Here is a 26,980-nt window from a genome sequence, read left to right on the forward strand (position 1 = left end):
GTGTTGCATGAAACTACAAGAAGAGCCTGAGATACTAAGGGCACTCACATACTGAGCTCTGTAACAATACAGAAGTAAAATTAACACTGCCTTGTTTTGTAAAATATTCAAAGAAGCATTAGTCAGAGAATGTACAACATGTCAACCAAAGAGCACTTTAGCTGGCAATATTCTGATGGCTACAGAAAGTAGTAATAGATGTATGCCAATTTAATTAATGCTAATTTAGCACTTGGTGTATCTCTCATTTAATTCAAAACCATTCATGTATAAAATTGCACCTATTTGTGCCAATGTAGTTAGTTACAGGGAAACACTTCAAGTCAAGCTTTGCATTTTCTATAAGCATTTAAAACATCACTTTTTAAAATCCCCACATACACTGAGGAACAATTAGGAGAATCAAAAATCTTTCATTTTGTTTATACAAAGATAATAACTTTAAGTTTTACCTGTAAGTTATATTAAGTCAACTATCTAAATCAAAATTTTATAAGAACAAAAATACACAATGGCTTTCAAGAGCAGTTAATTTAAGGTCCTGCTCTAAATACCCACACACGGAAAAAGAAGAAGAACAGGCAATACAAAATCTAGGACCTATTTCTCAAACTAACTCCTGCTAAGCTACTCACCTGTATAAAAGAGGAAATAAAGCAGTCTGAACAATGAAACAACTATGGTCATTTCTCGACAGTTTCTGTGTAACAGTTCTTATGTGAAAGATAAACTTACTTTTCACAAATATATCAGTACTGTAGATTGCAAGCCACAGCACTTTCTCTTTGAATTCAAGATGAGTTTTTGACCGTTTAGGAGCAATTAATTGCTTTCAAATGTTATTAAAATATTATTATCTTATAAGACTTTTTGACCTACATGTACTAGATCATCCCTAAAAACTGACATACAATTACTGAAATTATAAGTTTGATGCACTGGGTAGATTGTGAGATGAAAATTAGAATTGATCAAAATCTCTCCCTGTTACTAAAATTAAACTTTGTACTTTGAAAAACTCATTAAGATTTCAGCTCTCTGGCACTGAGAGGAGTGAATCGTCACCCTTTTCCAAATGATCATAGTCTGTCTTTTTTTCTTGTTAAGACTGAAAATACATGCTAGCCTTAAGATTTTTTTATTAACACCACTATTCTCAACTGGCAAAATGAAGGGAAGAGGCATGTACGAATGCAGAAGAGAGAGAAACTGGTATTAGCAGCAGCCAGGGAAATTTGAAGACAGAGCAGTTGTAAAGCCAGCCTTGATGGCCTGCATGCTGCACCAGCTTTGCAATGATTCAATCTCTATCACAGATTGAGCCAAAATATTTAATTAATGTATGTAATACTTAAAAAATCAAGTTCTCTAAAGAGCTGTTTAAGCATTTAAAGGCAACCACTTTTCAAAGCCATACTAGCTGTATGCAAGTTTTCTGATCACAAATCTATCATACTCCCTACATTCATCAACACCAAACCGCAAGAAGTGGTTTATTTAAAAGACATCAGCATACCAAACCAAAATACACACACAGAGAAACCCTAACCCATACATACATGTATTTATTTGGGAGAAGTGTATTACTCTGATGATTCCACTCTGGGACATGGGAAAACCATGGTCTGGCTGGGATGGAGTTAACTTTCTTCATAGCAGCCTGTATGGAGCTGTGTTTTGGATTTGTGGCTAAAACAGTGTGGATAACACACCAATGTTTTGGCTGCTGCTGGACAGTGCTTGCACGGTGTCAAGGCTCTTTTTTCCCCCTCACTCTGGCCCCACTCCAGCAAATAGGCTAGGGGTGGACAAGCAGCTGGGAGGGGATACAGCCAGGACAAATGACCCAAACTGGTCAAAGGGATATTCCATACTGTGTAACATCATGCTCAGCAATAAAACTCAGGTGGCAGAAGGGGAGGATTTGTCTTCCAAGGTGGCTGTTGCTCAGAGACTTGCTGGTCATCAGTCTGCTTGTGGGAGGCAGAGAGTGATTTCCTTTGCATCACTTGTTTTTCTTTCCTCTTTCCTTCACTTATTAAACTGTCTTTATCTTGAACCACGCGTTTTCTTGCTTTTGCTGTTCCTACTCTCTCCTCTGGCCGTGGGAGGGGAGGGCAAGTGAGCGGCTGTGTGGGTGCTTGGCTGCTGGCCAAGGTCAACCCACTACACATGGTAACTTCAAGATCCTTTACAGCCCTGTTTTCTACTAAAAGGATCATCACTAGCACCTTCTTGGGATTAATAACACTGTCATTGTTGTATTTAAAAGGCCAATATATGGAGGGAAAAAAAAAAAATTATGGAGAAAAAATAGCCAAGAAAAATGCTGCAGAGCAAGCAATAAAATGAGTAAATTTCTGACTAAGAAAACTTACCAATTCAATTTCTTCTGGGGTTGTATCCTCATTATTTTGATACTAAACCTGTATACACTTCTATAAGTCACAGAAATAATTTTAGATTCTTAAGTTAGAAAGAGTCATTTTACCACGTTGTTCAACAGCTGTGTTGCCAAAGTGTTTCCAAATTTTTTCTCAGTACCCCAGAAACTGCCATTTGTTTAGTCTAACCAGTCACAGTCCAGATTGTTTTTTCTGGATTCTACTTCCAAATTATCCGTGGCTTCTAGTACTCTAGAGAGAAAATGTGTCCAACAATCTTCTGAGGAACTAACCATTCTCCATATTTCCCTTGGGAGAAAAGGGGATTTCTCCCAAAGGTCTTGACAGACACCAGAGTTCAAAGCCTCCAACTAGTATTAAAAGTAACAAAAGAATTCTCACTGAAAACAAAACTACAATTCCTGTGAATCCTCCGGGCAGAGATTCTGCCATTCTAAGCAACCAGATTTACAAGGTCATCTTCCTTAAATTTTGGGGGTTTGTATTTAATTCTATGTTTTAACTTGGATCTACAATAAAAAAATTAAGAATAATTTTTTTAAAAAGCATGGAAATAATACAAATAGTTTTTATGTTACTTTCTTTAAATCAGTAATAAAAACATGGCAGCAATAAAGCTTGAATCCAAAGCAGGAGCTGTGGAAGAAATCCTCTCTTGTAGCCTCAGCTTTTAGGGAAGAACACTAAGAAATGTCATTTTCATGTCTGCAGAATATTCTCCAGTTACAAATGATTCAGACTGACCTGCTAAGGACCCTCCAGATCAACTGGATTTTATCAATTCCCATCAGTATATTACTAAATACTATGGACAATCACGAAACAGTTTTCTGTTCATTTTCATCTCTCATACACACCACATTTTCCCCCCCACTGAGCATGAAGAAATAATTCCAGTACCCACCATGAGATAGCCACAGGTATCTTAAGTTCAATGCAAGAACTTCGTTAATGGATTCAACCAGCAAGCAATTTCTGTTAACAAAAGGCCAGCTTGAACTCCTTGAAAAGAGAAAAAGGCATCAAGAATGAAGAAAATAACCTTCCTCTCTCCCACACGCAGAAGTCATGAAATCATTCCAATAATTTTCAGAACTAAGATGGGTTTTCTTCTTAAAAGAGGTGAATGGAAGGGAAGGAGAATAAATAAAAGAATATAAAGCTCATAGCCCTAGAGAGACTAATTCTGGGAAGAATAATTCCAAGCAGATTTGCCAAAACTAGAAGAAACAGAGTGAGCACGTACTGGAAGAAGGCTTCATCTAAACCAAAAAAGAACAGTGTCAGCAATTTAATTCAATACTTTTCTGTGACCTTTTAAATTTTAATAGCTGAGAAAAGCTGTTAAGGATTGAAGAGCACACAATTTAAGATGATGAATCCTTTGTGGAAGAATCACAGTGACACTGTATACTCAAGTAAGAGAGAGAATAGAAAGTGACTACACTTCAATAGTCCATGAGGATAAAACAGAAACAAAATGGAGAAACAGGAATGCTGAACTTTAAATGAGGATGTTGATGTAACAGATGTTTCAGAAACTCAATGTAACAAAGACTATCAGTGGGAAATTACTACCAGCACACAGATTCACAAAGTCAGAATAAGCTGTTAGTGTGGAAGAGTTCTGCTACAGGTGAAAGGTGAAGTTCTGCTACAGTTAAATCAGATAAACTAACTCTGTCAACACATATCGCAAGATCCCTATGCATTGAGATTCCAGGTGTGGCCAAGACACTTTCACATATTGAGGAAAAAGAGGCTGAGGGGCACAGCACATTATTAATAAAAGACTTCCATTCTTTCCAAGCAGACTGGACAGCTGTTATGTTCAAAATATGATTCCAAGATCTGAAGAAATCTTTTAAGTTATACATTACTACTTTATAGGACAGCAAATGTGACACCAGAATATAAATTAAAAAGTGAAATAAAGAGCATGAATAAGAAATGATTGTTCACCATCTCACCCTGTAAAAAGAATTGAGGAGACATCAAATTAAACTAGCAGGTGACAGATTCAAAATAAAAAAGAGACGGTACCTTTTCATTACAAGCACATTCAAGATATGGAACTCTGAGCCACAGCATGTGCTACAGATGCCAAAGTGTACAGGGTTCAAAAAGAAACTTGGAACAATAATGGGAGCAAAACCTGCTCTTTAAATGAGATATTAAGTATGAGAATACCACCTCTGACTCAGAAAACCCTTGAGCAATAGGCCACTGAGAAATACTAGATCAATGCCGAGGGAGAGTGATACATATTTATTTCATCCTTGCCCTTCTCTCTGCAAAAAGGGGAGGGGGCGGGGGCAAAAGCAGTGAACTTTGTTATTATTAAAGTCAAAGCACAGACCAGGGCTTCACTGCCTGTCTCCTTCCTCCACGCTGAGGGTTCTGAGACAACGGGGGATGCTGTCCTTGTTCCCAAGCACTGCGGAGCTCGAGGGGCTGTCACAGCACCTGGGCACCTCCCTGAGGCCTCTCAAACTCCGCAGAGGTGACGAGGCCACACAGCTGGATACTTGGCTTCACAAAGCTGCTTTGCTGAAGCTCTCACACAGCTTCCCTAGGCTGGCAGCCTTGACTGCAGTCAACAGCTCATGGACAAGGCAGCCCAGGAGACAAAGGCAGCAGTGATGGCTGCACCGGCCCTAGCATGACCATATCCTCCAGGTGACCTCGTTGTGAAGCACCTGGGTTGCTGGAGGGGCTCCAATGTAGTACTTTGGTACCCTGTCCTTCCCTGTGCTAGAATCCAGCCCGTGCTTGTCGATCAGGGACAGGGCAGCCTGGACATTCAGCACCAAGTTCTCTTTTTCAATTATTAAGAGTTCAGCCTTTGCCAAGCCATGCAACTCCCTTGCCATACTTTTCTGAGCAGACTGTCCCCACCTAGTATCTATTCCATGGGCACTCAAGCATCAGTTTATTTTGTCCTTTTGCTCATACTTTGCCTAGATGACCTTCAGGTTTGCTTTCCTTGCATGCTTCTCAGAGCCTGCATTCAAGCACTCCTCTCCATGCCCACTCTCACTGGAGATAGGATGGGCTAGATGCAGAAAGGCCACTCTTAACAGAAGACTTAAGAAACCTTAAGAAAGAGATGTGTTTCAGAATAAACAACTTGAATTTATATTCCAGTTTTTAAGTCTCTGACCCACTTCAAATGATGGAATTGTTGCACCACCATGCTTGCTTTACAGCACACCACTGGAACAGAGCAGCTACCAGTTCAACAGCTTCCAAAAGCCCACCTTTTATTTTCTAACAGGAACATCGGCTAGATGGAAGTGAGTTTTACTGGGGAACTTACATACAGAGCTTTTGCAACAACTCATGAAGCTACTTTCACTCATGGCAAGGATCCTACTACCACATCTGTGGCTGGCCCCAAGAGAAGAGGAATATATAAAGTAGCTTTAAGCTGCTTTCATTTCTTTTCTCCTTGGCTGTATCAAAGCGTAAAGGAAAATGAGATGTAGAAGAACCAGAGCACAAGAGATGTGCAACTCTAATACTCTGTACCTTTCCCTTTCTATACACAGTCTCCCTTAATGCTCTGACCTGCTTTGTGGTGTGTTTTTTTAACGATACAAACTTGTTGGAACAGCAAACTGGTATCACTATGGACCAGAAGGCAGTTAGCCCATTTGGAACACCACAGCAACACAACATTCGCTTCCTGTGTAGTTAATCATCTCCAAGCCACAAAATAAACCTGAAGGGTAACTAGTATTTTTAATTAGTCTCAAATTAAATAAGGAATATTTTAAATCTCTCTGCTTCTAAGTTTATATTGACAATTTTAAATGCAAGTAGAAATGCAAGTAGTTTTATTCACACATCTGGCTCTTCAAATGAATCCTATGAATCAAGAACATTCTATGAATCAGGAACAAATACCATGAAAACCACAACTTTGATTCAACGATACTCATATTAAATAGGATATTTTGTTTTCCTGGTAAATTGTCTTCCCCTTAAAATACATATATCCACCAAAATAAAAGTAGTCTATTCAATTAATCCTGGGCATTGAACTAAATAGAACAAGCTTACAAGTTTGGCCCAAGAAAATGACAAAACTTTATGCTACTCCCTTTTAAAAGAAAATGTTCCAAAAACATGAATGATACACAATGGACACGCATGCTACGAGAGGAAGAAACACATATAATAAAATAATTTTATGCATATAGTAGAGAAAAATAAAATTACACTATTCTTTTCATTGTTCTTAGCTACCAACACAGGTCAACTACTAGAACTCAGGTAACAGGCAGGCCAGAGAAGAGACTCCCCACAGTCTCACACAAAAACAAAACAAAAAAAAAAGGAAAAAAAAAAGATGATGTGTGGATGGAATTAAAAGTGAAGGACTTACATGATGCCACCTTAAAAGACAGCTTTTTGCATCAAGTGCTTATTTCCTTCTCCATTTGAAAAACTGCCAGATTTCTTTCCAAAGTATTTGTTAAGTAACATTTTCTTGATCACGGCTCTGTCCCTTACATTGATTTCTGAGACCTTGTTTCTCTATCATATACAAGCGCAAACAAGTGTCTCATCCCTAATAGGCTTTGCAATAACTGGAGGAAAATAGATTGTGAAAAGTTGAGCGTAACCAATACCTTTAGTAAGGAATCTCAAAATAATTTGGTCAAGGAAAAACTGGAGAAAAGACGCCCATAAACTGAAATTTTTCTAGTATTCATGGTTGAAGTTACAGCTTAAAACCAGACTTTTTTTTTTTCTTACAGATAAACAAAACAGGGTTATAAAATTCTAGCAGGTGTCACCTTCTCCCAATGAGTTATTGTGAATATTGAAAGAAAATGTAAAATGTGAGATAAGTACATTTTTCAGTAACAGTTTTGATTCAAAGTCTCCTACAGTTTTAGTACCTTTCTTATCATGTTTTACAGTAACAAATTACATTAAAACAAAGATTTCCTAGACGCAAGGAGAAATGGCTTTTCATTGCTGGTTTAAAATAAATAATGAGTTTGGCAAGCTACAAAAACAACAGTGATGGAAATGAGGAAGTTTCAAGCAGCATAATTTCTGCCTCACAGAACTGCAGCTAGTGTATGCACAGAATGACCACAGACATAGTGAAAAGAATTCTCCTGTATCATCTACATAAACATAGCTGGATGAGAACGTTTCTTACCCCTGAGCAGTAGTGCAATTTAAGACAGAAGTCCAAACATGTTTTATTTTCTCTAAAGTGTTGTCTTTCTCCCTTTCCTCAGTGCAGCACATGCAAGAATGGCAGTCCTGTTTGTTTTCCCACTGGAACATTGGAGAGAAAATGCAGCTTCCTCCCTGAGATGACCATGACTTTCATTAAAAGCAAAAATTTATTCCACCTATACAAAGAAAGAAATCTTATAAACTAAGAACCATCATAAGGAGGGTTAAGAAATGTCGCATTAATTTCATACTCTGTAATGCTGAGAGAAGATGATTTGACAAGTCAGAGGGATTTTGCTGCTGCTCGACAACTGCCTCTCACAATAAGATCTCCCAAGACACTCTCCAGCAAGAAATTAACTGGCATCCCAGAAAGAAAAAAAAAACCACACCACCACAAAATACAAGTAAGTGTAGCTTTCCACAATGCTATACCATACTGAAATCATTTATGAGCTACCAAAGTTGTAGGTAAAGGACTCAAAAATATTTTGCCTCATTCAGTCACGTTATTCTTGGCATAAAACTCATCCTGACCCACGACCAAAAAGCCATTATTTTTTTCACCAGCTCTCAAAAACTGCCTTACTACTTAGCAACAAGGAACATATGCAACACTAACTTTGTTTGTTATCACCTCTTTGTTTGTTATCATATGTAATTCTACATTTTTCAAGTAACTCCTTTAAACATTGTGACTGTGATTTATATCTCAGCTATCTGTGAAACCATTGTATTTCCCCTTCATTACCAGCCCTAAAACCTGCTAACATTCTCAAGCCTCTGGTTTCAGAAACCTTGAACTCAGATTTAAATTCCTGCCAAGTTGCTGGCCTGAACTAATACAGAAGTATTTTTTTCCCTTTCTAGTATAACAAATGAAGAGCTTTGAATTGAGGCCTCACTTTTTTCTGAAGTTTTGCCTGTCAAGAACAGCATTTTAAGAATTTTTAACTATCGGAACTTTTTTTTTTTAACTGGTATACTTTAGGTCCTCAGATTTCTGTAACTGGTTATAAGTTTTGAGAATTTTATAGAACTGTTTATCCTAATTTCTTTTCCTCTAGAGAAATTTTCATAAATAGTCAGCTAAACAGAAAAGTTTGTGAGCATCTGATTCCTGTTATCACCACAGTAGGTAGATAAAGCTTGCAGGGTGTCTATTCTAACAAAATTCAGAAATATATGGTAATTGCTCTCAAATTGCTGAAACAAATACTTTAAATATAGGATCAATTTAAAGAACAATTCACATTCTTCCTAAACATAACCAAACATTAGACAATTAACTACAAAACTCATGAAATCTTTGCTAAGAGGAAGAGTTTGAAACTACTTAAAATATACATTAGCACCCTGCTAATAAAAAAAAAAGAAACAAAATAATAAGACCAAGTATGTAAATTGATAAAAAGTAAAATGATTTATCAGTATTATATTCTGTTATCTATTGTTATCTGCCCAACATAATAGCTGTCTGTATAATAATCAAATGGTCTTTCAAATATTATGGCAAATCTCATGATACTTGGTGTTTTCTTAAAGTTCTTATGGATACTTGTATCTCAGAATCTTCAAATTCACTTGAATTCTATATGTATTCACACATTCCTATGCCAAGAATTGGAAAATGTAGTGCACATGCAGAATGGCTTAAGTCAAAGGACCACTGAAAGGAAACAAATATATTAATTTTCATGTCTTATGATTTTTAAAGACAATCAGAGTTTGAGGACTTGACTTGTGATATTTGAATGTTAAGGTTAGACAGTACTGTAGGTAAACATAACAGGAATGCAAAACGTACTTCATACACTTTATCTCAAAGAGTACGCACTATCTAAAGCAACTGGGGGATCAACAAAGGAAAGAAAATTCAGCTGGGGAGTCCCAAAAAGCCTAAGGATAAGGCTGAAGAAGTTACTACTATGCTTATGAGCCTGCTTTTCATGAGGACTTACTGCAAGCCAACTTCACGGACAGGAATATTCAATAATACTGGTTTTATCCTGAATACAATCAGAATTCAAGGATAGGGAAGGTTACAAAGGGCTTTAAACTGCGTGATCAGCTGATCAGTGCAAGACCAATACTGTTTACATTGTCCTGCAAGGACCTGCAGAAGTTTGTTAGTGATGTCTTCTAGGCAAGTTAAAAGAGGAAGGTTCATACAACTGCATTGTTAACAATTATGTAAGATTTTTAATCAATGGACTAAGAGCTCACTCTGTATTACATTTTTGAAAGATCCTGGAATAAAGAAGTAAACAAACACAAGAGCCCACCTGGCTTATGATCAAAGCAGCAGACAGAAGTTTGCAGTAGAAGCCCATGATTTATTCCTGTCAACCACTGTACGTGGTGCGGATCACACATTTAAAATAAGGAAGGGTTATGAGGTGTGCCTTTCTAGAATACAGAACTGTATTTTATGTATTTAATATTTTAAGTAGTAAGCAAAAAAAAAAAAAGGAGTAGCTTTCATTATGACCAATTTTGTCTCTTCCAAAATTTAGTGACATGGCAGATAGGGGTAAGGTTCTGAACCAAACAGAAAAAAACATAATGTTGGCTCTGCATTTCTGTTTTATATACTAAATAATTTCAGTTGTATTTGTTTTATACAAAAACTTTTTAAACATTTAACAGCTACGCTGTATTTTAACAGAATGTATCACAAAACTCTTGTTTCTCCATCACCTCAGCCACAAGTACCACTTAATCAAGTACTCTGAGCATCTATTGAATTAATATAAAACCTATTTCATGGTGGACCATTAGGCACCATGTTAAATCACAGGGTGGTATGTTTTTTCAGCAAAAGATGCATTTAGTTAATGGTATTTCATAATATAATTTTACTAAATTCACCAGAAAAAGTGAAAAAGACCTGAAATAAATTCAGTAATTAATGATTCACTTAAGAATATTTCCAATATATGCGGGGATTGTTTGCAGACTGTACTATAAATCTAAACATTAGAGGTTTGGTTTTTTTTAATAAAATTAATTCCAGATTCTTAGGTCTGTGGCAAGTGGTTAATCTTGCAAATCATCTTCTAGAGGCCAAAGCTTTAATCACAAGGCTCTTTTTTATCCCTCTTACCTCCCCCCTCCCCAAATTATTATTGTAAATTTTATATATCCACTAAGGACAGAATTGAATTTGGGATTAGATGTGGAAGAAAAAAAAAATATATTTGCTGCAGCCAACCACACTGAAAGTATATATTTGAGCTATGATTTCTGGTTAATATAAAAATTAATCAGCAATTACCAGGACAAAAAAGGTAAATTTTCTCCTGGCAAGGCTGGAACTCCTAAGCTACTATTTTGGGAGGTTAAGTTCAATATTTATGGATAGAAATATTAATTTCCGCATGTAAAACAATGTAAATCCATGTCACGTTCTATTCCTGTTACTCCAACTGAGTGTGTATCACTTTCCAACAGAAGAAAAATAAGTCGTAATCAGACATTCTAAAACAAGCAGTAGAATTATCTGAAGCTTTGAAACTTAAGAATTACATAAAGGTAATATTGCTGACAGTGATGCTCAGAAATTATAAGTCAGGCACTGGACTCTGTCACAAAGTGGACACACAAAAGCATGAGGATTCAGGAATCCTCAGGAACTCAGGAATAACAAAGGGGTCTTCTCCTGTCTCAACACAGCAGCCCAATTGAGAAGGAATAGGCAAATAGGGATTACTCTCCTTTTCAGTAGCCAGAAAGTTCTGAAGAAGGGAAAAAGAAAACAAAGCAATTTCCCTCCTCAAAGGAGAAAGGAAAAAAAAGAAAACGATGGAGAAAAAAAAGGAGATAATCCTAAGAAAAACTCAGGAGAGCATCCTAACAGACACCTCACACCATTTCTATTTTCAACAGCTCAAGTGACAAAGTGTTGGGATTTCCTTCCAAGATAATGCTGTTGTACCAATCTTGTGGGACCTAAAAACTTCTAGTTATTTTTATCCTTCATTGCTTACTGTAACCATTTAATAACCTTTTTAATCCTCAGACAAATTCTTCTCTGAAGTGAAACATTAGATGCTTTCCTATTTTCAGGAAGCTATCTGATCTCATTGTTAGACTTTGGGTGAGTTTCCTAAAGACTAGAAATGCCTCTTGGCTCTTCTGGACTCTGACACACTCTGACACTATAAAAGCAAAAGAAATAAAAGATTGGCTAAAATAATCCATTAACATGAGTATTGAGCAAGAAACTTAAAATCCAAAAATCTAGGACATCCAAAATACTATCAGACTGCATTTTCAAAAACAAGGTCCTTCCTCTTTCATATTTAACAGCTTATTATAAAATGAAACCACTTTTTTTAGTACTATATTTTTCAGCTTTATGCAACGTCCATGCTATTTTATTCTGTTACTGGGCAAACAAATGTATTTTACATGGTCAAGCTAGAAGCTAGATGTGCTAATCGGCAATGTCTTGTGTCACCAGTACCATAAAAAGACTTTATAATGTGTTAAAAGATTTCTAACAGAACTTCAGTCTCCTGCAAAGATGTTAATGCCAGCCACTTCCAACACAAGCATCATCACCAGCCGAGACATTCTTACACAGTTCTTCAAAGAGAAGATTTTAAATATTTAGTAAAAGGTTTTAACAGCACTCTCCCATTAGTGACAGTGATACCATTCAAATCTTTGATGATGACAACACTAAAAATAAATAAATTACACTCCAATGTAGTATCACAATATTGCTAAACCTTCATTATGCCATAGTGGATTTACACCTTTGTCTGGCATACATTTGGAATATCATTTTAGTCACACATTGCAAAAATTTAATAAAATGGAAGGAAAAAATGCATAAAAGGGCACCAGAATGAAAAAAGCGCAGAGAAGCTTCAACAGGTGGAACAACTAAATACATTAAGACTCTTTAGCCTGGGGAAAAAAAAAGATGACATAAAGCAAATGTGATTAACACCTTTCAACTCATTTGTGGAATAGAGAAAGTGAGTACAAAACCATTGTTTGTTATCTGTTCTAACACAAGAACCAGGGGTTATCAGGGAAACAAGTAAGTACCTGCCAGGTAAAACCAGGCAGAAAAGGACTTCTTCACACAACACATAGTTAAGAAACTGCCATAGGACGTTACAGTGGTGAAAAGCTTACAAAAGTCAAACTGGCCTTTGACAATTAATGGAAAAAAAACCTGTAAGGATTATTAAACACAAAGATGCCTTAACTCCAAATCACTTAAGGCTGGGAGCAGATGTCAGGAAAGGAGGCTTTTTCTACTCTTTTATCTCATAGCCATTGCTGTTGGAGGCAAGCTGATGAGCCAGATGGACTTTCAGTCTGAGCCAGGACAGCCTTTCTTAAATTGACACGGGCTGGCAACTTTTGAAGACTGGGGGAAACAGATGCATCTACCCTAAGCTGTGCAGTCAGCCTCCATCGCAGGTTCAGGCCTCAAACCCTGTGGGACTTAAACCCACTGTGAAGGTCAACAGCCTTGCACTGGAACCTGTACTCTCTTTCTGTTACTCCTTTTTGGGGATTCACAAGCAGACCTGAACTATTGCAGTACTGCAGACGCCACATGGAGAGCTCTGCTCTGTTCCAGCACTTTGCTGGGAATAGAAGGATCTCCACTAGCTGCTCAAGAAAAGCAGAATATGGGCAGCCTGTGGTCTCTGCTGCTAAAGCAGAAAGGCCAAGCTGTATGAGGGACGGGGAGAGACCAAAGAAGGGGAAGGACAAACGGACAGGGTGACGCAATAGACAAGGTGACACAAACCGGAACCAGGCTAAGCAGGATAGTAAAAGACTAATGATACGACTTCTTCCACAGCCTTACTTCTAAATCTACAAAAGGTAACACAACTAAAAGCACTCAGTGCCTTCACACTATACCACCACTCTCAGAGCAGATTCCAAATCAGGCTGGCCATTCACTGAAGAAGGACAAAGCGTGAGGCATATGGTACGTGTTATTTAAGATGAGGAACAAATAAAGCTGACAAGTGTCACCCTCAAACAATGCTTGTGAGATGCATCACTGCAACTGCTACAACGGGGAACAAAGAGAAAATAAAGGAGAGTTGGAGTTTAACAAACAAAGTACATCCAGTAAGCCATAAAATGCTCTTGGGGGTTCTTCAAAAGCAAGAAAAACATAACGCTATCCAAACTCAAACTACTTATGTCTGCTCTAGCTTTCTCCACTATGTGGTAGTAACGTGCCATGACTAAATATGTTCTCATTTCACATAAATATTAGTCTGTAACTCTAGGATTCAGACTGGAAATGCTTTTTGCAACAATCTCTCAGCATATCTAAAAAAAAAAAGATTTAGTGACCATTCTCTGTAAATGGCAAAATACATTTCAGTTGATTCAAGCTATTCCCTGAAGTTATTTATTTCCAACTATTTCTGAGTTTCTCTTGCCTACATACCAAAAATGTATGTATTTGTAAATACACAAATATGGCAATGAATGTAAGTATTATTTCAGCAACTCAGAAACTAACTTTTTCTACAATATATACATGAAATATATTCATTCTTCTAATTTACTAATTGAAAAAGCATGGTAAAGTATATAAAATTAAAGTCACTTCCTTGCCCTTTTTTTTTTTTTAAATTGTTCCTGTACCGTTTACAGGAATTACCTAAACAACTGCCTATCCTAAAAACACCAACAATAACTTGTAGGAAGAAAACAATCTAAACAAAAGCTTTGACAGTGAGCTGAATTCCTGTCCTTTTAGTCCAAATTACATTTTAATAATATAAAGAATTAAGCAATGAAATTAAGGGGTTTTTTATTTACATAAACAGTCATTCACACTTTATTTTAAGAAATGTGGTTAGAGTAAACCGTTGACAGACAATGTCAAACATTTTTGTCATCAGGAACTAGGTAATGAAACACATCAAGCATCCGGGATTTTCCATCACAAGAGGTGCTTCACGAAACAAAAACCATGCAGATTGTTTTGCTGCTGCAGAATTTCACAATCATTCTTCCTCTCCTATCCTGCGCAAAAAAGGGGGTAAAGGACGAGGATATGTTCACACACATGGATGCCAACACATCAAAGCACACACAGAACCTTATAATGCTCTGCCTTTTTTAATGAAGGCAAAATAATAACGCTGGTAAGAAAAAAGGACAAAAAAAAAAAAGAAAATAGGGAAAGAAAAAAGAAGTTATAATCACAGAAGCTCAACCATAAAGAGAACTTGAAAATTCTGTGAAAGTGCTTTCTAACAAAACAGCAGCAATTATTTTTCTTCTGCAATACTGATTATCTCATAAACTAGAAGAAATATCAAACCATTTTCAGCAATTTTAGCAAAGGTATTAGGACAGTCATGACACTAATATGCTTAGTATCAATTATCTGCTGCATATTTGCAAGATACCTATTTCTTATACCAAAATAAAACCCACAAATAAGTTTATTTTATTGAAGTAAATAGTTTTACAGTCAATTTGGAAATGTGGCTTAATATCTTGTATTTTATATTTTTCCAAAGGGTTTTGATGTTTGTTTGTTTGTTTAAAGGCACTTCCTGTCTGCCTGCACTTATGAACTATGTATTACAATTTCCAGAACATGAACATTTGGGATCTGAAAAGATCCCTGAGCACAGTATACAATCTGAAGTACTCAGGGATATTTTATTACTTATTCCAAAGGGTCAAATGACATTAAAAGAAATCCCACGAGAGGCAGACATGAATCACATCTATTTAACTTTCCCAAGGCTGCAGCAGTTAACACTGTGATCCTCAGTACTGCTGATTTCCAGTCACGTGCTATATTGCACTCTTCACTGTCTTGAACACTGACGTTTTGTGGGGTCAAGGTCTAGGAGGCAAGAGGTGGGTGAACTCAGGCATGCTCATTTTCAGAAGCAAGGGATAGATGAGCCTATACTGACAGTTCTTGAAAAGTAACTAGTAAGTAAAAATTAAGAGATGTACTGCAGTCAAGATGGGCAACATATCCTTCCAAAGGATCGCTCCATACATAATCTCCTACAACAGGGAGAAGTAAGTATAGTGATGGCACTACCCCATGTTTAAAAGGCATGCCAGATGTGAAAAGCGACTGTAAAACAGTAATGATAGTCTTTATAAACACAACCGCAAAACAGGGAAAATGACACTTGCTACTTACTCTCCTTAAAGACAAACAAACCAGCCCCTTTCAAAGCAGCCTTTTTTATGCCACCGCTGCAATCTAGTAGGTATATTATAAATTTGTACTTACTGTCTATTATTTTAATATATTTAGAAGGAAAGACATTTTCTCATAAATTATATTTCTGAACTAGATTCTGCAACATCATATTGCCCAGTTTACAGGTGGTAAAGAGTAAAAATAACTGATTTTTAGTTTAACCATGGAGTATAAAATTTGAACTTATATTTAAAACCCATAAACTACAATCATTTAATGAAAAAAAAAAATCATATCTCATTGTATGATGGAAATGAGAGAATAGCTACATCTGGCTGTTCACCTGAAGATGGAAGAGTTGCATGCATGTTAGATGTTAAGTTCAAATCAGAAAGAACCTGACAAATTGAAGATATGATCTGAAATAATTAGAATGCGGTCAGTAGGACAAGTACAAGCTTTTAATCTCTGTGCAGATGATTGCTTTTGCCCATATACAAAGAGGAATAATCAGCCAGCAGTTCTGCATAGAAGGATCACAAACAAAAGGTGATTAAAAGACAAAGAGCATCATACTGACATTTATTAACAGTTGATCCTGTAACAGAGCAGTGGAGCAGAGTAGACTGACCTCTTCAGGTCTCTTCCAGCTCTATTTTTAAGCATTCTTCAATGCACATATGCTGCTGCTTTTTATCATATTTTCCTCTTCTCCAGGTATGTTAAACGTAAATTATTATACATCTTTCTTCCCTGAAATCTATCTGCTAGTCTATTTATATTTAGATTTCTGAATTTTGAACAAAATCCCAAATTTGTGTGCAAAGATAAATATTTTAGAATCAACATACTAGTATTGTAACGCACATTTTAAGTTCATTTGGCCCTTAAGATACACAATCGGCAAATTTTATTTAGAGCTTTTTTTTTTTTAATAGAGTCAGTCAGAATAATATAAAGACCTATGGCATTATCACCCATGGACCAGCAAAGACTGGGAAACTATGCGATTAACTTGTCCGTCAGTCTCAGTTTAATTTTTTTAATCTTCCATGAATGCAATCAAATCATGGGCACAATGTATTTCTGTGAGCCATGGGTAGGAGACCACTCCTCTAATTCCTAGTTTAAAAAAAACCCTAAACTAATAGTCTGATCAAGCCTGCTAATAGGCATAAAAAACCTCATCAGGTATTCATAATGATTTTTAAATTCCATTAATTGTTTTTTTTTTTCACGACTGAACAGACTGAACATGTTTTGTGGATATTCTAAGGATTTGGGGGTGGAGGGGGTAAAGGAGTTGCTATTATTCACACTAGCCAAGCTCTTTACTCAGTCAACAGAAATAGGCAGATAAACTCTTCCAGAAGAGAACTGAGAGAAGCTAAATTCATCCAAATTAAGCTCCCGTTCCAAGTCATCTTTTGGAAAAAATACTTTCTCTTCATGGGCTATAGTAAGTAAGCTAACTAAATTACATGCTGAACTTGGGTAAAGTGAATACTGTCATGTATCTGTTTTCACAAACACCTTTTGTTTCTTTTTTTTAATAGTATTACATATATCCAAATAAAATTTTGATTACTGTGGTCTATAGAAAGTACTAATGCAAATAAAAATATATACCAAATGCAATGCACAACATACTCAGTGGCTGTGACATAACACATATCCCAGTCCAGTGTCACTGTTAACAAGTAGTAAAATGCCTGATTATATATGTCTAATGTATATATACTATACTACATGCAAATACCTAAGGTATACAGCTTTTGTATGACAGAAGACATGATTTAGGGAGAGCTACTATATGGTGTTAAGTATTGTTTTAAAATATAGATTATGTTTTTTAAAATTAGAAAGCCAGTACCCAATAAGTAGTAGAGGATGAAAAAGGAGGAATATAAATACTGATAGGTGCTGGTAACCTTCTATAGTCTAGCTGAGAGTCCAACAACTCAAAGAGAAAGTATCCTCTAAAAGAAAACTCCAGGATTTATGAAGCTGCAGTTAGCCATTCAGATCTCTCGTACTACCTGACAAACCAAAGAGATGAGATAGATCTACAATAAATCAGCAAGAAGAAACTAAGAAGCAAACAAACAAAACAAATCCAGAAACAGCTCCTCAGAAAAATCTACACTTTGGTTGTCTAGTTGAAAGCCTGCCCAAGGGAAGACGTAGGAGTAGCTCAACGATCACAGCCTTGTTTCCTAAAGATATGCTTTTTTGTGGTGTCAATTTTGGTGTCAGTTAGCATTGGTGTAAATTTTGGTGTCAATTAGCATGTGCATTCTGAGCAAAATATCTCCTATTGTTGGGACATTCATGTCTTTCTTCCACGCGGATCTTCTGTAACTAGGAATAATTCAGCTCATACCATATCTTTTTTGTTTCCAAGGGGAAAGGGCATGGAGAAAGTACATACATGCTAGTTTTCTCCTCCTTTCCTCTATATGGCTGTTTTCTTTGAACTTAAGGAGCCTTAGCATCTTTGAGCCTGTGACTGCTCAATCAAGTTTACTTGAAAATGTCCAGCACATTGCAAAGCTACTTGGGCATAAATGCATATATATATATATACACACACACGTTATCTCAACAGTGTCACTACACAGTTTTCCTTCCCAATATGAAAGATGACTGAAAAATCAGGTAATTTCATATACTTTAAACTGATTCCAGCAACCTAACTCCTTTATATCCTTTCAGGTGAAAGCTGATCTATTCCTGGGTCTCCATGAAGACTTGCTAACACGCCACTGTGGCTAAGGTAATTTAGGACTGCAGAGAACCTAGATCTACTGAAAATACTACGTTACAGTTTACCATGAATGCAAAAGGGTTTATTAAAGCTTTTAAAACAATCACAGTGGTAGAAAATCCTGCATAACATTCTCCATATTTCATATTTTGTACACCTGATACAAACAGGTATACAGTATGAACTAGACATCATAAAAGACTGAACGAGATAGTAACATATGCTGGCATTTTAATAAGAAAAAAGAAGATCTTGATGCACATGCTGTAGAACTCCCCAGTCACAGAAAGACACAGATATAAGAATGTTTAGTTTCAAAAGCAAAGCTCTGCTGAAAATTATACCCTAGAATATCTACCTGCTAAATTTGATTCCTCTCTTCTCACAGACTTTGAAACTTAGGAGTTGCCAATGCTCAGGAAGTGCATGACTTTACAAAATGAAAGCTTGAGTTTAGACCCAGAATAAAAAAGGGAGATACAAATTTGTTTAAGTTATCGGCCAAGAAACGTATTGACACTAAGATCAGTATTACTATATGCAAAAAAAAAAAAACCCTGGACTTTGCTTCCAGACACATGTTGATAAGAACACTCCTGCTCACACAATGCCAAGCCACCTTTCTCCATTTATTTCTCTTTGTTGTCTTCCTAAATAACTGCAGTCTCTCCTAAGTGTATCTCTTCTCATTTTATCACTGTAACATCTCTTCTAATAAAGACATATTTATCCCACTGGATCTCTTTCTGTCTAGGTCTATAGTTCTGACAAACTGTGAGGTTTCGTAAGCATTTACTGGAGACCCCTGCAAGCAAGCAGCTCTGAGGAAAAATATACACAAGTCATTTGCCACGTTAAAGATTCTCAAACTCCTACCACCTCAAAGCCTCTTTAAGAAAGATGCAGAGGAACCTCACACAAAAATAAAGCAAGCCCACTGCCGACTGTCAGAGCACCTAAGAGAAGAAGTTCACAGCATGCTTAAATCCACTTTGAACTGCAAGATGGACTCACCATAAATTCATTTTACAGAATATTAAATGAACTGTTGTAGGAAATTACATTCTAGGAAACCATAGCTAGTTCCACCAAGGAAAATATTATGGAAAAACAAAATAGTGACCAAAAAAACCCACTACATACAAATAAGCAGTACATAAATTGGTTCACAAATCACGTATCTGAAGAGCCTAAATCCCATGAATGCACAATGTGTCATGACTATCACCTCTGAAAAATCAGAATCTCATAAATACAGAAAGTAAGAAATAGAAAGTGGAACAGTCTCTGTAAACACAGATATACAGTCCCTAGCCCTCAAGTTTGGTTCAGCAAAGGTAAGCAATGAAATAGGCTATTCCATAAAAATCGCTACAAATGAAGGATACAACCTTTAACACTTTCAGCCTAAAGGCAGCTTATATACAAGAGTGAAAGGCCAAGTAAACTACCATGGTATGAAGATCGTATTAGTTTTTCCAGTAGTAGTGGCCCTACCACCTGTCATCATCCTAGATGACACTTCAACCTCGAAGAGTATATCCTCTTGTACCAAACAAGAAACAAAGTCAAAATTATGCAGGTGCACAAAATAAATATAGAAAGAAAAAAATATGGAACCAGTGAAAAAAGAGAAAGAACAGAGACTGCACGTAAAAAAGGAAAGGGAAAAAAGGCAGCAACTGCTCTGAGAAGAATTATGAAAATAGACAACCACTGGAAGCACAGACCAAAACCAAAATAAAATACATTTCTGTGCTCCTAATTTTCATGCACAAACATGCGGTTCTAAAGAATTTAGTCTCAACTGTAACTATTATTCAAACATCCATTTTCTGTTTGAGACCCGAAAGCCTACACAGTAATCGGCAGGAAAAACATTTGAAGTACTAGATATTCCATAAACATGCATTTTACAGATCAACTAACAATGTTGTGTTTTGCATGAAGGTATGAAATCTGCATCTGCATGGCACAGACCTGTTTTTCCTGAGGTTACTCCATATATTCTTTAAGAGCCGTTTTACATCATTGATTTAGGTTATTTAAAACTCCAGGAACATTTTCCAAAAATAGATTACATTTTACTTTTTCCACTCTGTTTTACAGACTTTTGCTCTCAAGAGCAGACAACAAGAAGCATGTTAAGGTTTACTACTCATGCCAGATTTTCCAAAAGGTTTCATATCGAAAACTAGGCACCTACGCAACCAGATTCAAACTACCTGTGAACTGCTGAACTAAGCAGGCAGAAGAATATTCACTATATACGAAGACAAGTGATTCTTCCCAGAAGTATTAAAACAGTCATATCTAAAATAAATATGGACCACATAACTTCAAATGTAGTGTTGTCAAATTTTTCCACTCATGTCATAATTATTCAAACGGTAACACAAAGTTGTAGTAATCAGGTCTTGGCAGCTAAACAGATTACTGTTCACATTTGCAAAAAAGTATTCATCAGTAATAATACCGGAAAGTTGAATAATTTTATATTCCAAAGTGCCATCATTTCTGTAGAAACTAAGAACCTTGACTTAGGTATTCATGAAATGTAATCCAAAACATATTCCCTTATCTCGTGCTTCTTGATCTTAATACATCACGAATCCCTGGGTATGGTATCTTTGTTTGGTCCCCAGAGAGGCAGAAGGTTGCTGTATAATCAAATCATACACTACAAAGTAGTATGATGGCATGATACACACTGCAAACAATGCTAGTATCTTTCTTGGGCTACCACAGAAGAAAAAAAACAGTGTTAGGGAATATGAGACCTGTAAAAAAAATCACTGGCAAATCCAGTAAATATTAAGTTATTCCAACACCAAGCTCAGTTGCCCCTTGTCTATTGTTATAATTTCTTTAACACACACACACACACAAACGTACACACCCAACATCACTGCTTGAACAGGAAGGGTGGGTGCAGGCTGTCAAATGTGTTCCACTGCTGACTGCCCTTGCTCTCCCCTTGGTTTTTATAGCAAGGTCCAGGAGACAGTAACACAACTTGAGATACACTACTAGTCTTGAATTTCCACATGTGTTTTTCTATCATCCAGCCAAGAGAACTTCATACGCTGATTCTGGAGGCATATAAATATCTAGCTGATTTTGATTTTGATCTAGCTGATCTTGATTAAACTCAGTTCTTAAGTACTTGAAGCTGTGCTTCATTTTACGGCTAGTACAGCCCTTATACCAATAGAGTAATTTTTCTATGTTCTCTCAACCTTTACACTGGAGTTGAGAAAGCTAACCCAAGGCAAAGTGTCATCTTTCAGGAACCGTGCATTTAAGAAAAGAGAACTGTATTTGTATAAATAATTGTATTAAAAAACACTCCCATTCCTTTTTCCCTAATCTACATTCTACCATTGATGCTCCTCCTACTTTTCAAGCTGCAACATTAGCATTCAGAATATGCAGGGCTAAGTATAAATAAAGATGTTTCTGTAGGTGAAGTACAACACAGCCTACTGTTAAACGAGCTGTCACTTTTAACAAGAAAAATGCTCCCTATTCTACCTTCTCCCACCCCCAGCCCAATGAGATCCCGAATCTCTCATCACCTGCTGTGTGCCTGTCACACACACAAGCCAATGGAACCACAAAATTGCTCTGCACAGGTGCATCCCAAATAACAAGGATACCGTGTAATCCATGTCTTTCCCTGCCAGGCTGGTGCCCATGTTGTCTTTTCACAAGCCAGCTAGTTTCTCTCGCCTTCTCCAACAGGAGTTAGAGCCTTCTGTTTCAATAAACCTCAAAACATCACGCCCCCCCAACCCCCAAGCGTGGATGTGTACAAAGCCACCCTCTCACCGTTGTCCACTTTTGATGAAGGAAAAATCAAGTCTCCTCACCACAGGGGAGGGGCGGTGGGGGGGGGGGGAAGCCGCCTATCCTTTCATCTAGAGCCAAGGCTCTGTGAGCCAAATCTATCGCCCGCATCTCCCTGTCACAGAGAAAGAGCCAAGACCCCGATGGGGAGGAGCAAGTGCTCTTACCTTAATTATGCTGCTCCTCCGGGGGATGCCGGGTTTGCCTTCTCGTTGTTGACCGGTGGAAAATCCTTTCTCTTTGCTGCTGCTCTCCGGGCTTGCAGGAGGAGCTGATCCCGGTTCCTCGCCGGCTCCCGCTAGGGCACAGTCCCCGTTGGAGACCCGGCTGCCTCCACTGTCAAAGCGGGATCTCCCGCCGCCGCCGCCGCCTCCGCCTCCTCCTTCCCCATCTCCTGCCTTGAAGGCCACCTTCCCTTGGACCGGCCCCGGGGAGGAAGGGAGCCCCCCGCCGCCGGTGCCGCCACCGCTGCCAAACTCCGCCATCAGCCTCCCTGCCTACGGCAGAAACAATATTGCTGTCCCCCTCCCCTCCTCCTGCAGCTGCTCGGCGGTGGCTCTTCTTCCGCTTTCTGTATATTTACGATCGGGGGATTTTGAGCAAAAGTCTCTCCCCTCCGCACATTTGGCAGCTGAGGCCGCGCAGCTCCAGGAGGGGGGACAAACGTCTCGGCCGCGTCTCGGCGAGCACCAGTCCTTCAGCACCTGGGGAAGGAAAAGAAACGAAACGTGACAGCCTGCCCTCACACGAGGCGGCGGCGGGCGGGGGAGCGTGACCCCACAGCGCGCTCCCCTACACGCACACGCGTGGGAGGGGAGGGTCTCCGCGAGGCGCCACGCAAGGCACAGGCGCGACCCGGCGGGTCCGGTGCGGCACAGCGCCGCGGGGGGCCGCGCAGCACGCCAGCAGCGCCGCGCGGGAACCGAGCGCGCACGGAGCGCAGCCCCGCCGCGGGGGAGAGGGGCCGGCCCGCCCCGACCGCTGCCCGCTCCGGGGGGCGGAAGGTTTGGGGGGGACCGGAGGAACTGCGCTGCTCGGGCTGCTCAACCAGGAAAACAAGAGAGACGTTGATGGCGGTATTTTCACCGTTACGGTGAAACCCACAATCGCAGAGCAACGAAGCGGGAGCGAAAAGAGAACTTGAAGAACAACACACCCCAAACCCTCCGGCCCCAGCCCGGGGGAAAGCCCGTCCCACGCACCGCGGGGACGACCCGCCGCAGCCCCTCTCCGGCCACGCGCGACGGCGACAAGCGGCGGAACACGAGCACCGCCGCCGCCCCGCGGGGCACCCTCCCAGGCGCCATCGGCAACTTTTCTCCTCTCCCCGCTGCCTGCCGACATCCAGCCGCCTCAGGGCGGCTACAGCCGCGGCCCGGGCAGCAGCACCCCCAGCCCTCCCACCCTCCCGAGCCGCTACCCGCGGTGCCTCCACCCCGCAGCCGGCCCGCTCCCGCACGCTGCGCCCCCGCTACCCACCTCGGCGGCAAGGTGGCAAGGGGAGCCCCCCTGCTGCCGCTGCCGCTGCAGTAGCCGCTTTTTCCCCCTCTCCCCTCCTCCCCGCTATGGTCGCCGCCTCTGCCCGGAGCCGGATACAGAGAGAAACTGATTCATGTGGTTGCTTCCCTCGCTCTCTGCTGCTGCCGCCGCCGCCTCCCCCGGCTCAGTGCTCGGCAACAGCCCCGGGGGGGGAAATGCCAGCAGCGCCGAGAGGAGAGGCAGCCCCGGCCGCCCCCGCTAGGAAACTCTCCGGGTAAGGCAGAATGAGCGAGCCGGGCTCGCCCCCCCTCCGCCCGCCGCTGCCAATCACAGGGGCCAGCCCCGCGCGGATTGGGCGGCCCCGCCGCCAGCACCCCGCTCCGGCAGCTCGGGGGCGCTCCGCCGGAGGGCAGGACCCGCGCCCGCCCGCCCCGGCGGCGGCCGGCCCCTTCCCTCGCCGCGGGGTTATCGCCGGATTCCTCCACACGCTCCCTCTCCGCCCAGGCGCTGCCGGCTAACACAGGAAAGCCCGCTCCTCGGCGCCCCGCGCCCGGCCGCATCCTCCGCTCCCAGCTCCTCTCCCCCGAGGTCGGCGCAGCGCTGCTCGCACCGGACGGCGGCTCCCGAGGCGCCACCAGCCCTTCCCACCCCTCCCGTCGGGGCCCCGCGCCCTTCACCCGCCCTGCCCAGCGGCCGCGTCCCTGCCCGCGCCCGTGCCCGTCAAAGGGGCGGCGGCCGCCAGGGCACGCAGGAAGGGCGCGCGGGCGGCGGCCCAACGGTCGTTCCCGCGCGCCGTGAGGTGACCCGCGGCCGCCGCCGGGGAGACGGCCTGGCCCTGCCGCCGGGGCTTCTCCGGAGCTCTCGGCGGGCGGGAGCTGACGAGTCCAGTTCGATCCATTCATTAGTAAAGGAAAGAAGCACGGAGTCCTGGAATATTAACAGCTTAACGAAAACTGCAACTTTACGGTTACCGTAAGCAAAGCAAGCACGGCCAGCGTTCCCTTACTTACCCCATACATACTTGTTTATGTTTGCCATGAGACAAACACGAGTGACTTCGTGTATGCGGAATAATTCAAAGAGCCGCATGTTTATTTTTACCTCTTGACACGGCTGCGTATTGCAAGAGCTTGATATTTCACGATTAAGTTGAATAAAGGGAAATGAAATGCCACAGTTGAGGCACTTGGCCCTCTGCTAGAAATTCAGAAGTTGAGTCAGACGGGGAGGTGCTACATTGGGAGCACAGGCAAAATCAGGAATCGCAGAAATCGGAGTGCGAAGAGTCACATTGAGCAAAGAGACACCTAAGATGGCCCATGCCATCTGACCTCCGGCATTTGGCTGAAGTGCTTAATGCAGGAGCTAGACTCAGATTATAGGCAAACGAAAGCACTATGCTTTTAATTTAGGTTCCCCCAGTTGCCCTTTGGAGATCGCTGACTGTGTCTGGAGCCTTGGCACCAGAGAAGAGATCAGACACCTATACCTAGAATAAAGCAGCATAAATATCCCCCTTTGGTGTGCTGGTGCAGTGTCACATGGTGGAAACGCTGGAATGAAGAGCACATTTTCAGTCCTGTCCCTCAGCTCCAGGGCCTTACCACGGACTGCAGACAGTGCCTCCGTTCATTGGTGGCCCACAGCCTTGAGCTGTCTCCAAAGGGAAGGCACCTCCATCTTCTCCTTCACGACAGCAAGGGGCTGCTCACTCCTCCGGAACACTGAGAGCCGCAGGGGTGGACGCCTTCCTCTGTCGGTGTTTAGTGATTAGACCACCTGGAGTGTGAGAGCCCTTATTTTTATCCCCTTTCTTCCTGAAGGGATTCACATCCGTGTCCCCACTGCCATTAGACAGCTGCCAACTTACAGACTGCTTCTGGTGGCAGCGTTTTCCTCAAGAAGCTGTGCCACACTGTAGAAAAGAAACCAAGAGACGCTGGCCCAGAAAGAAGACGAAGCACGAGTGGGAATTTGACTGCAGTTTAGCAGTAATCTGCTCATGGGCGTTATTAAATAATTGTCTCGGTAGCAAGGAAAGGACCAAACAACTCACCCTGGAGGTGAGAGGTCTAGTAACTAAGATACGGGAACCCACTTGCTTTTGTATCATGGAAGTGCCACGCCAGTCCCATGGAATAAATCTGCTTCAAGTGCATAATAATTACATATAATAAATCATTAATCTCTGGTCTGTGACTTGCAGGCAATATTCTGCCTGCAAGTCTGGACAATGGTGTTCGTCACTGTAGGAAAAAGGGACCATGAAGTATGATCCAGCTTGGAGGAAAGTATGAACCTATTTGGAGGATATTACTTATTCAGTATCATTTCTAGTGGGTCGAGGAAGTTCAGAACCTGACACTACTACATCACTCACATATATGGTCCAAATTTTAATCAAACTATTAACAATGCTGAAGTTTAAATGAAAACCTAGATATCTGCAGGACTTAGGCTGTAAACACTGAGGGTCACTAATATTGAAGTTAAGATTTGAAATAGCCAAAATTTGTGGTTTTCATTAGCTGGAGATACAGTGATTTTACCATTTGCCCTTCTCTGAACATCTCTTGCCTGAACATCTTGCCTTGCCATTTAAGTAGGAAAAGGCAGCCTTGAATATTAAAGGAACATTCAGTATTGTATCTGCAGATGTGCACATCACAAACCATCCCGGCAGGAGACGCTTTGTCATTAGGATCATCACTGTTTCTTCTGGAGGATGAGATTTACACACAACAGGTACAAAATGTTATTAGAATCATTTGTCACAGTAAACTGATGAGGAAGAAGATGTGTGCTTTCTGTCATGTTGCTACTTAAGATGCACATACTAAAACACCAGTTTTAAGGCCTTTAGCAAAATTTGATCAGTCCTGTCTTAGAGCAAAAAGAAGAAAAAAACTCTCCCTTTTCAACTCTGCTTATCTGTCCAACCTGTATAGAAACAAGATAACACCACTGAAAAAGAAATCATTTAACTGTAGCCTTGGCAGTTCTGTAATGAATGATATCAAGACCTGCACACATTGCCAGACTTTTGGCTGTAAAAGTGATGATTTAATACAAAGGAACCAGCAAAACTTCTGAACCTCATCT

At 40.4% G+C, this 26,980-nt stretch overlaps 1 protein-coding gene across 4 annotated transcripts in view; it reads right to left on the reverse strand.

The window, feature by feature from the left end:
* Positions 1-24,163, reverse strand: part of PLCL2 (phospholipase C like 2) — a 107,590-nt gene extending 83,427 nt beyond the window's left edge. For all 4 annotated transcript variants that reach the window (XR_012041154.1, XR_012041155.1, XM_072854023.1 and 1 more), the window contains exons 1-2: positions 23,879-24,163; positions 22,567-23,103 (exon numbers count right to left, since the gene is read on the reverse strand). Coding sequence is in view for 2 of the 4 variants with exons in the window: in XM_072854023.1 (XP_072710124.1) it covers positions 22,567-22,884 (318 nt within the window). In the remaining 2 variants the exon portion in view is untranslated. The remainder of the gene's footprint in view (positions 1-22,566; positions 23,104-23,878) is intronic.
* Between the last annotated feature and the right edge of the window lie 2,817 nt (positions 24,164-26,980).

This window comes from Ciconia boyciana, chromosome 2, assembly GCF_034638445.1.
Source record: "Ciconia boyciana chromosome 2, ASM3463844v1, whole genome shotgun sequence".
In the NCBI taxonomy this organism is placed as follows: Eukaryota; Metazoa; Chordata; class Aves; order Ciconiiformes; family Ciconiidae; genus Ciconia; species Ciconia boyciana.